This window comes from Pseudorca crassidens, chromosome X (genome assembly GCF_039906515.1).
Source record: "Pseudorca crassidens isolate mPseCra1 chromosome X, mPseCra1.hap1, whole genome shotgun sequence".
Classification (NCBI taxonomy): Eukaryota; Metazoa; Chordata; class Mammalia; order Artiodactyla; family Delphinidae; genus Pseudorca; species Pseudorca crassidens.
The window spans coordinates 1,840,008-1,851,387 of NC_090317.1; the positions used below are offsets into that span (position 1 = coordinate 1,840,008).

Sequence of the window (11,380 nt, forward strand, 5' to 3'; positions counted from 1 at the left end):
CTGTGCGTCTGAGAATTCCCAGGAGATTCCATTTCGGTATGGATTTTGTTTTGGATGCTTCCACCGTGGACGTTCTCTTTGCAGAGTCTTAAACCTACAGACACGTACAGTGAAGAATCTTAAAATCAGCCCTAACTCTGCCTCCCAGAAGCCCTGGTGTATTTCCCTCGGGGCTGTGTTCTTTGCATGTCTGCGTGTGTGAATGTATGTAGTATTCGTGCTCTTCAAAGCTTGGACCATGACGTTTGTTAAGAAATTGCTCTGGCAGAGATGAGGGTGGGGTGAAGTGTAGTCCAGGCATAGGAAGGGCCTGCTGAGGGAAGAAGTGACAGCCCTGCTTGGCTAGACTCTGGGGAGTGGTGACGGGAGCTCTCAGATGGCTTTGAAGCGGCTCCGTAAAGGGCCTCAGGTGCCAGGTTGGGCAGTTTTGACTCCCTTGAGTAGTATTCTTGTCTGTAGAGTGGTCAGCAGAAATAACGCCTATGTTGAAGCCTGTCGTGAGGATTAAGTGAGTTAATCCATGTAAGGGACCTTAGCCATTGACTGTTGTCACTCACTGCACAGGGGAAGCCATGGAATGAATGGCTGGTGAGCAGTGGACGACAGCTGAAGAGTTTTTAGCACGGGATGGTCATGGTCTAGACTGCGCTAACAATATATCGTTTGATGAGAAAAATCACTTGCTGAACAGAATATACAGTATAATTTCATTTTGTGTGTGTGGCTTCCCTTCCCTTTTGCTGGATGAGCTCCCACTTCTCCTTAACCTTTCATTTCATTCCAGAAACCTAAAATGATACTCCAGCAAAGCTGGTCAGCAGGATAGACAGATAAGCCCAGACGGTGCATTAGCCAGTTCTGGTCGGCTGTGCAGTGAAGACAAGCCCCAAATCTCTGTGGCTTTTGACCGCAAAGGCTTCTCAGTTGTTGCCTGTGGGACAGTCCATCACGGTCCCCACCGTGAGGCATGCCGGTGTCCTGGCAGGGGAAAAAGGGAGAGTGCAGGATCACAGGACGCCTCTCTCCTCTCTAGGAGGGGCACCCGTCACCCCACTCATATTATATTGGCCAAGGCGAGTCAGCTGGCTAGAGCTAAGTTGAAGGGAGCAGACGTGAGGAGGAATTTACACACATTCACCCGCAGCGTGACATCTCTGCAAGTGACGACCCAGGAGGGAGGGCCAGCCAATACTTGACACTGTAATCCACCAGAGACTGACTGACATTGTGCTGAATTTTTAAATTTGATGGAATGAAACCCTTTTTCTTCTCCCCCTTCAGAAACTTCTCTTCTCAGAGGAGCAAAGAGTAGACTACGTCCAAGTGGACGAGCAGAAGACGCAAGCTCTCCAGAGCACCAAGCAGGAGTGGACGGACGAGAGGCAAGCCTCAGGCCGGTGGACCGGGATGTAGAAAACTCCACTCGGGCAGGGTAGGAACGATCAAAGCAAAAGTGGCGTTAGAAATCTTCTCCGGTGGAGCCAACAGGATGACATCTTTTGACTCCAACGCCTGAAGTTTCCGATCTCTCTCCTGCGCTTCCACTGGAATCATAAATGATCCTAGGAGAGACGCGCCTGGGCACCATCTCGTCCCCACCCCTGAAGGCACAGTGCAAGACACCAAGCCTAGTGATGGTGGCAGAAGGACAATGCGAGTGACAGGAGCCTTGAGTCCCGAGGTCCGTGAGGAGCACATCAGATGAGGCTGGTGGCTCTAAGGACAGCGTGCTTAAGCAGCCACCTGTGGCTGGGTGTCCCACTGCTGTTGGCTTTCTCCCGGCATGCTTTCACACGCATCGTCTCATCTCTTCCCCTCAAAGACCTCGGAAGCTAGGCTTGGCGGAGATCACTGCTCCCACTTTGAGGAAAACAATACCAAGAACCAGAGAGGGGAACGCTTGACCCAAGACGACTCGTGGAGTGAGACAGCAAGTCAGGCTCCTTCCGCCGTCTAATGCTGCCTCAGTCACTTAGGATGACTTCAGAGACACGTGGGAAACACGTGCGGACACGGGGTGGCTCATCCTCTCCTCTCCCTTTCACAGGATCTCGAGCAGGTGCTTTTTCACTTGAAAGGTATGCCTGTCGAGCCAGGGTTTCTTTGTATGGTGCTCAAACGGGGCACTCGAACACAATCAGCGGTTACCATTAGAGACACCTCCCAACAGTCAGTGTGAAATGCGTTCTTGGTTCACACGGTCCCCTTGCCACCTCGGGGAAAGCTGTCCCTGGCCATCCTGTGCTGGACTCAAGCTTCTGAGTGATATAGTTCTGATCCAAAACAAAATCAAAGAACAAACCAAACACCGGTGACTTCAAGTCTCAGGTTTCCTGGCTACTTTTCCCTTCTGCTTTCGTGGCGACTAGCCCCTGAGACCGCACACATTCCCAGCATGCCATGAGGGCATCTTGTCACCCCTTCCTCTGTGGGGCACTGGGGTTCAGGGGACGCAGACAACAGGCTCGACTGGGCTCAGAGTTTTACATAACGCCCTTTGCCGATCCTTCTGAGTGCCTGCGGCCAGAGGACAAACCTCAACAACCGGGTAGTAAGCAGGTTCCGGCCCACTGTTCTGCCACGGTGTCTTATATACGAGGATGGACCAAGTAGGCGGGCAGGTCTGCGGCAGCCAGGGTGAGGCAGGGCAACTGTAGGCTTTGCTGCAGGGTTTCGGGGTTTCGAACTGCTCCGAAGGTAAGTACCAAAATCTTGGTTTTTCAGACCATAAAAGAAGTAATTTTGATGTTCAAAGCAGCACGGTCTGGTGACATCATTTTCTTCCCAGAGCAAGATGGGGGCCAATTGCCAAGGGCTTTAACTAAGTCCTTAGTGAGTCTGGACTGAGCCACGGGAGGGCTCCCTGAGCCCACGGCCTGCTCCATGGCCAGAGCCTGTAAGGGGCTGCCTTCTGCCTTCTGTGACTTGCAGGGAGTCACAGAGCCTCAGGCAAGAATCCAGGGCTACAGGCTGCCAGTTCCCATAGATGGTGGCTTCCTTATGTGTGGGCCACCTGTGTTTAGCTCACTGATTGCCTGACAAAGGCCAGTGCCGAAAAATTGTACATCCAAGTGTCAAGAAGCTCACCAGATTGAAGATAGATTGGAATAGTAAATGCAGCTGAAACTTTGTCGGCAGTGAAATGTCATCCAGTTGACCAAAACACAAAAATCTGTTTCTACAAGACATTTCCAGGGACATACTTACTGCACGAAACAACAGACATTTGTGCAGTGTGACTTGTCTGGAAGTGATTAGGGATGTAAAGAAATATGACTTCGCCCTCATGTCCAGGGTGTGGGGGTGATGTCTTGCTTTGATAAAACTGCTAATGGATGGCTACACAAAGGCATAATGATTCAGGGACACAAAATGCAGGTAGTTTTTGAGCTGACGGCAGCACATGCTCCTGAGAAGGGTACCGCAAATCACAGTGATGCCGGCCAACTCTCGTTTTCCAGCAGAGATAGTCCACGTGTAATAGAGGGCTATGATTCTGATGGGGTCTGAGGGATTTTTGTGTTTTTTTTAACAGAAATGATCCCAGATACCACTCCAAGTCAAGTACACATGGCATGTCTGCACACTGTGCAGAGTACACCTTTCTAGAAGATTTGGGAATCAACATAACGGGACAGTGCAGCAATTGATCTCGCATTATTTTCTGTATCTCCTTTTTGCTTCGTTTCCTTCCGTCTCCTTTCATGAGGAAATACTTCCAGATCAGGCATTTTGTCATGCAGAAAGGGGGACCGAAGGGTCTCAAGCCTAAGTCCACAGGCCCAGGAACGTTGGGAGTTAAGTCTTCCTTGGGGAGGGAGGAGCCCTGAGGCCCAGCACACAGCCTGGCTACAAGGGCACGGTGTGACCCTGGGGACTCAATGTCCAGGCCACTTCACCACGCAGCACGCAGCAGCTGAATCGTGGCCATTGGGCCCGGGTCGAGACTGATGGCTCCCCTTAGGCCTGGCTTCCCCTCTCAAGGCCTCCTCCTAGGTCCCCGTTCAAACCACCTTTGTATCCACAACCGTGCAGATTTTTAACAATTCACTATGTTTTTACTGTTTCATGTCTGGCATTAATAAAAGTCTTATGAGGAGAGGAATCGTGACCTAAGTGCCCTCTTATTTAAGTGATGACATCTGAAAAACTACGGGACGCGTTTTGAAACCTGAATAAGTGGAAATAGACTTCATTGCCATTTTCAAATACAACAGACTTAACCTGACTCAACATGGAATGACCTACATCCACGTTACTTCGCTGCAAACAGTGGAGCAAGTGGCTGTAAGAAGTACTGCTTCTGCTCAGCCAAACCACATCCTTGACATCTGGGTCAGCAGCTAGCTTCGATAATTGGCGGTAGAATTACCGGCTCTGCCGGATACCACGTATAACACCACCTTTGTCATTACTGACACTACAAAGCAACAGCGCCCAGCTTGCTTCTCCCCAGAGCGGGTCTCTTGTGCCACCACCTCCCTTTTCCCTATGGCCAAGACTCCCAGTTGCCCTGGATGCCAGGTGAGCAGCATCTCTAGGCCACGACGTGAGGCAGAGACAACCAGAATAGCAGGGGCTCAGGTCTGGGGGAAACAGGCCAAAAGCAGAGACCCTACAGCCAACGGGAGTCCTGGTGCTGAGAGAAAGGAGGAGAAGCCACGTGAAATTCCTCACCCTGGTCAAGTACGAGGCTGGTTACCGTGAACGCTTTTTCCTGACACACACTCCAGGCCGAGCCCTTGACCTAAAGGAGAGTAGGTCGGCCCACAAGGCTAACCTCAGAAGCAGGGGCCGGGAAACCTGACCTAAAGGTCTCTGAGCCCCAGGCCCCTCATGCTCTGGCCCCTTTACTTCACCAGACAGCTCCCTAAGTTTCCAGCTTTCTACTTCTTTATTTTCCTTGATCTTAAATTGCATTTATTGTTATCATTTCCTTATTTTAATTGTCATTTGTTTTTATAAATTTAGTTTTTATTTTCTGCCACTGAGAGAGAGTGGCAGTGGTGCAGGCTGGGGCAGGGGCCCGATGGGAGACAGCAGAGCTGAGATGCGGACTCCCCGCCACGGGCACTTCACCGATGGCAGAGGGGGGCTGGAGGGCCTCGGGGACAATCGCGGCTGCCAGGTCACTGGAGCCCCACGAGGATGATAGCGAACCTGACCCCACTCTGCCGCCACGTACAGACATCGGTTCCTGGGGGAGCTCCATGTGGAGGGCACAACAGTCCATGGGACGCGTCCCCTCTGCCTTATCAGAGCCATTTGGCTTCCATCCAGCACTGTTGTTTTGGTCTTTGTTTCATGGTCAAAACCTCCATTTCAATGAGTTTTAGCCTTTGTTTACCTTTGTATAAACAAATGCATCCTACCTGTTTTACATCTGTCTTGAAATTTTAAATCATTTCCATGTTTTTGTTCTTCAGCGTGAGACTTTTAATTCACGTTCATACTCTATGGCGGTAGAAGTCAGAATAGTGGTTTACCTCTATCAGGAAGAGGCAGGAAATAAAAAGTCAATTTGTAAATTATACTGTATCATAGAAGGTGATGAGTGGTATGGAAAAGAACAGCAGGAAGAGGATTGGCTGTGCACTGGGCTGTTGGTGGCCACAGGAAGAAGCAGAGTGAGAAGATGAGATCTGGGCAGACTCGAAGGAGATGAGAGAGTCAGCCAGGTGCTGTATTTGAGAGCACATTCAAGGCAGGGAGAACAGACTGTGCAAAAGCCCCAAGTCAGTAGAAAACCTGGAATATTGAGGGCACAGGCAAGAGGCCAGCATGGCTGGTGTGGAGTGAGCAAGAGAGAGCAGAGGAGGTAAGAGAGGCAATGGGGGATTCACAGATCAGAATGTGGGGACTTGCTGGCCATTACAAGGACCTCTGGCTTATATTCTGCGTGAGAATGGAGCCCGTGAAGGGAATTAGGCAGGGGAGACGTGATCTGACATATTTTGAAAGGTAGTATCACCGTAGCCACCAGAGCTGCTGCGTGCTGGCGGGGGAGATGCTCCATCATCACCGTCTTCGCCACGCCCACCGCCACCATCCCCACCACCAGCATCTCCCTCCCTCCAGCCCACGCTGCCAGAGCTCTCTGGGTTCTGTGCCGGCAGACTCCGTTCACGCACATGCAGGAACAGGGACCGGATCTCCCCCGCACTGGCTTGAAAGAATCCCCTAAATGCAGCCAAAATATATGAAACACAGGCTGTGAAGAAACTGGGCCTCAGGTGAGGGAGGACCGTCAGGGATCTCTGGGAGCTGAGACCCCGAAGAGGTGAGCCGTGCAGCTTCCCCAGCTTGCTGTCTACACGGACTGTCCGGACCGAGTCCAGCCGCCTCCCCGGGTCTCGGGGGTGGATCGCAGAGCGCACGCAGCCGGAGTTGGCGGGTGGAGGACAGGAGAGGACACAGCGGCACAGGGAGAGAACCGTGCCCAAGGGCGGAGGGTCCGCTAGTGGAAACTCCGAATTCGGGTGACATCATATACAGTACTCAGAGGGATCTTGTCTCAATAGTGTGGAGAACTAAAAGCTGCTCTGCTCCCACCGATAAAGTCTCAAGGCAAGACTCCAAAGGATCAAACTGTCTCCAAGTAAGTTAACAATATGAGAGTTTTTGAAGTTCTGGAATATACTTAGGAAAAAAAATACCCAGCACCCAAGGAAAAGGGTATGCTAAGCTTCAGAAGAATCCAACCCATTATGAGGAGACAGATCAATTGATAAAAGACATCCCAATTGGAAAGGAAGAAGTAAAACTATGTGCAGACAACATGACTGTCTATGTAGAAAACCGAATGCAATGGACAAGAGTGAGGAGAACTAGTCAGTGAGTTCGGCAAGATCACAGGATAAAACTCCGCCGGCCCGAGCGCTCACCGCACTGTGCTTGTCCCAGCGCTTTTCTGCACTGAATCTGAAACAAGCCCAGTCAGCCACAACATTGTTATTGTACTGGGCCTAGGGTTTTGCTCTTCTTGTGCAAACTAAGTTTTTAATTTTAGTAGGAAACCAAGCCAATTGTGACAAGGATGTTGGGAAACCAGAAATCTCGTAGTAGGTGTATTTTCTGAAGAGAAATTATGATAGAGTCTTTTTTCTGTTTTTTAAGACAGTCTGTTTCCTCTCTCTCTCTCTCTCTTTCTCTCTTTTTTTTTCCATGCCGTGTGGCTTACAGGATCTTAGTTCCCCAACCAGGGATCGAACCCGTGCCCCCTGCAGTGGAAGCATGGAGTCCTAACCACTGGACTGCCAGGGAATTCCCTGTGATCAAGAGTCTCAAAAAAGAAATAGGAAAGTATTTCTAACTTTTGGAATATACTTTAAGGAAATAACCATTCATGGAAAGAATTATATACATGAATTCCATTGAATCGTTAACCATAGTAATGAAAAAATTGAAAACAACTTAAATGTTCAATGATTACATTATGATGCATCTTATATACCTCCACTCAATAACATATTTTTGAAGAGTTTTTAGAAGGTGGAAAAGCTAGTATGTTAAATGAAAAAAAGTCAGGAAAAAATTTAATGCTAAACTTGATAACTTCTACATTGCATACCGTTATACATTTACTGTGCAAGTACAACTAAAACAATAGTTCTAAAATGTTGACAGTATTTAGTGCTGAACATCGGGCTTGATTTTCATTTTCCTAAACTGTCTTCAATTACCTTGTACTACTGGAATATCTGAATTCCAGAACCTTCCCTCCAACACGAGGACAAAGATAAAAAATCCAGAAATGCATTAGCTGAAAAGAAACTGTGACACAGAACAGTGGCACACTGTTATACACACTGAAGCATCCCACTCCACGAGCCACAGGGAAACAAAACAAGTGAACCAAGAGATACCAAGGGCCAGTACTGGCAAAAAATTAAACCCAAATAACAAAGTGGTGACTACTCAAGTGTGAATTCCCTAAGCCTTGCCTAGTAGGCGACACAAGGTTAGGCCTCAGCCCCCTTTCCTTCGCCTAGCCTTTAGGGAGGCGGGGGCCCAGGGCGCTGAACATTCTGAATCACCAGGGAAAGCTGATCGTGGGAGGAGCTGATGGAAATCCGGAAGAGAACAAGGTCTTCAGCAGTCCATCTACTACAAGTGAGGGAAAAGGAAAATCAGGTTAAAGGGGAGATCGCTCATGTAGGTCCAGGGCACCAGCCCCCAGCCCCCTCCTTATACCAAGCCCGTCAGCGCCCCCATCACAGCACTCAAGGCAGAGATCAGATCCCAGCACCTGCCACCGACCCCACCCCCACGGCAGACTCTTCTAGAACTCACATAGTTAGGGCACTGCCATTCACTCTATGTTCCTCCCGAACCACGCCTTGGTCACGCTGGGCATCTGGGATCAGAGCTCTGTGGGCCATGTGTGCCTCCAGGGGGGGTCGGAAAAGCACTGTGAGCTTGCTGGGGGAGACGTGGTTAAGGCACCATCCGTCGCTGAATTTGCTGGTATCTCGGGCTTGCCCACACCGCAGAGGCCCGTTTTTACCCCAGGATGAGACCGCCCGGAGCCGCCTCCCTAATCCTTTGGTCCTTCCCCACCCTCCAGGCTCCTCAGGCATTGACAATCCCCTTTCCTGCCAGGCTGCCCGCCCCTGCTGCCCCTGACTGCGCCCTGTGCTCCCCTCCGTTCCCTCCGCAGGCGGCCGCCATGTACCCTGCCACCGCACCGCTGCCCCAGCCCAGGGAGGCTCCACGGAAAGGATACACCACCAGCCGTCTGCTTCCAGGCCCTACAGCCGCGAGCGCTGCATCTCCACCAGCTCTTAGGGCACGTGGTGCCCGCCCACCCTGGGGACCTGCAGCAGCTGCTCCCGTCGCTGCTCCTCCTCTGCTGGGCCCACGCCGGGCTTCCGGGTGCCGGGGACCACCCTCGCCCTCAGGGCTACCTGATCCACTCTGGCAACCAGGAGTTCCGGAGCTTTGCTGGCCAACTCGGCCCCCTGCACCTACCGCGCTGCCGTCCCCCGGGGCCTGCATGGCCGCGGCGTGTCCCTCTAAGAGCTGACGAGATCCTGCGCGCCTCACGAGGCCCCGCCCCTTCTGCCCAAGGACACCCAGGGCGCCTGCGCAGACACCCCTGAGGTCGCCTCCCGGCACCGGATTGGCTGCCGCCCTGGCCCCACGGGCCGCCCCGGAGACCCCGTCGGGCTGCACAGACTCGGTTCCGCCGTGAAGCCCCGCTCCTTCCGCATGCCCCGGATGCGCCTGCACAGACCGGCTCCCCCTGTCCGGGGCCTGGCGGCGTGGAGCCGGCGCCGAGTGCCCACGGAGTCACCACCGAGACAGGAGCGACGCCTTTCCACTCCCAAGGCCTTGACCCGTCTCCCAAACCATCTGCTCCAGGCAATAAGGGCCACCCACCCACCCCCAAAGCCCTCCGACCCTCCCCCCAGTAAAGCCCAGAGTAAACCACAAACAGCAGGGGAAGTGTAGGACCTCCAAGCAGCAGGGTCTCTGCCGAGTGGGGAGGTCAGGGCTGGTGGGTGTGTTCACTGACCCCATCATGGAGGCGCCACCCGCATGACCTCGTCCAGACCCTATTACCTCCCAGAGGCCCGCCTCCGAAGTCCATCCTGTGGGGGGTTAGGGCTTCCATGGGTGAACCAGGGGAGGGGGAGGGGAGGCGAGGGGGAGGGGGGAGGGGGAGGGGAGGCGAGGGGGAGGGGGAGGTGGGGGGGAGGGGGAGGGACTCGACGCTCAGGCCATAGGTCAGCGCTGCTCAGCTAACCCGGGCTAGGTTCCCGTGAGTATTCTTAGCGGGGGGCCACTGACTTACCTAACCAAACACAGAAACAGCAACTTTCCTGACGGAGAGATGATCCACCTCAGCTGTCCTGAGAGATGCGCCAGCCAAGGCCTCACAGGTCCCCCAGCTGTGGGGCGGGATGGAAATGGGGAAATGAAGATTCTGTGCCAGAACAGGGTTAACACCAGTCAACCCCAAGCGCCCTAAGGACGTGCCTGGAATCAAAGGAGCTGTGGCGGTGACCCCAGCTGTGGTGACGGATGCTGATTCTACTTTCTCTCCACCTCCTCTCGGGTGCTCTCGCCCTCCTCGTGCTCCCTGCTGTCCTTGCCAGTGATGTGGACCCTCCTGCCCCTGGGCCGGCCCGGCCCCTCGCGTCCCAGGGCCAGGAGGTGACACGGGCCGGTCTGGCTTCCTCTCGGCTGTTTCCAGGCCACTCCTCCACCTGCTGGGCTGGTTACCATCCTTCCGCGGCCCTGCCCTCGGCCCCAGAGGCTGACCCGAGGTGGACGCTCACTCAGCAGGCGCCCTCGCCCGGGCGGCCAGTGCTGCACTGGTGAAGCTTTAACAAAGGCTCTCCAGACGCAGCAGGGGCCCTGCATCTGCTGAGCTCCACGCTGTACCCACTCCCACCACAGCCGACTGACTGCAGGCCGCCGACACGACATCACTGAGGGCCTGGCCGCAAAGAGACGCTCCCGCTTGGCTGTCGCCAGCAGGTCCAAGGTGGCCCAGCACACCCCCAGGGCCGCACCGTGCATCCCAGCACACACGGACACTCTGCTAGTACTCACACGGAAACCGCGTCGCTGTGACTCACAGGAAGGGCACCCAGAAGTGGACTTCCATCTTGCTTTGCCCCCCACATCGCACGTGAGAGCAACTAGCTGGTCATGCCTGGACCTCGCCCAGGACGCTAGTTCCAAAGGGGGCCGGGGAAACGCAGCTCTTATTTCTCCAGCGTGTACGGTAGAAGAGGCCTCACCGGACCGAGGTTGGAGTACGTGGCGAGCGGCCAAGCCACGGAACCCACCAGAGTCCTCCCTCTGGCTACTCGACATCTAGACCTGTGCTTTCTTTTTTAAGTTTTTTTTTCTGTTAGTTTGTTTATTTCTTTAGTTATTTATTGGCTGCGTTGGGTCTTCGTTGCTGCGCGCGGGCTCAGTAGTTGTGGCTCGCGGGCTCTAGCACGCAGGCTCAGTAGTTGTGGCGCACAGGCTTAGTTGCTCCGCGGCATGTGGGACTTAGTTGCAGCGTGCAGACTCCTTAGTTGTGGCATACGAACTCCTCAGTTGCGGCATGTGGTATCCAGTTCCCCGAACAGGGATGGAACTGCATTGGGAACTCAGAGTCTTACCCACTGGACCACTAGGGAAGTACCCCCAATCAGTTAGTTTTTGTTGTTTTTTTTTTTAATGTATTTATTTATTTATTTGGTTGTGCTGGGTCTTAGTTGTGGCTTGCGGGTTCCTTGACTGCAGCAGGTGGGCTCCGTAGTTGTGGCACGTGGGCTCCTTAGTTGTGGCAGGCAGGCTCCTTAGTTGCAGCTCACAGGCTTGTTAGTTGTGGCATGCACATGGGATCTTGTTCCCTGACCAGGGATCGAACCCAGGC

The 11,380-nt window shown here is 53.2% G+C and overlaps 1 protein-coding gene across 3 annotated transcripts in view; it reads left to right on the top strand.

The window, feature by feature from the left end:
• GAB3 (GRB2 associated binding protein 3) overlaps positions 1-5,420 on the top strand; it is a 64,150-nt gene extending 58,730 nt beyond the window's left edge. Inside the window, exons 10-11 of one of the 3 annotated variants that reach the window (XR_010939790.1) lie at positions 1,282-2,697; positions 3,536-5,420. Coding sequence is in view for 1 of the 3 variants with exons in the window: in XM_067722537.1 (XP_067578638.1) it covers positions 1,282-1,413 (132 nt within the window). In the remaining 2 variants the exon portion in view is untranslated. Of the gene's footprint in view, positions 1-1,281 lie in introns of all 3 variants that reach the window. The other 2 variants (XR_010939791.1, XM_067722537.1) reach the window with 2 other exon arrangements.
• Positions 5,421-11,380: the final 5,960 nt, after the last annotated feature.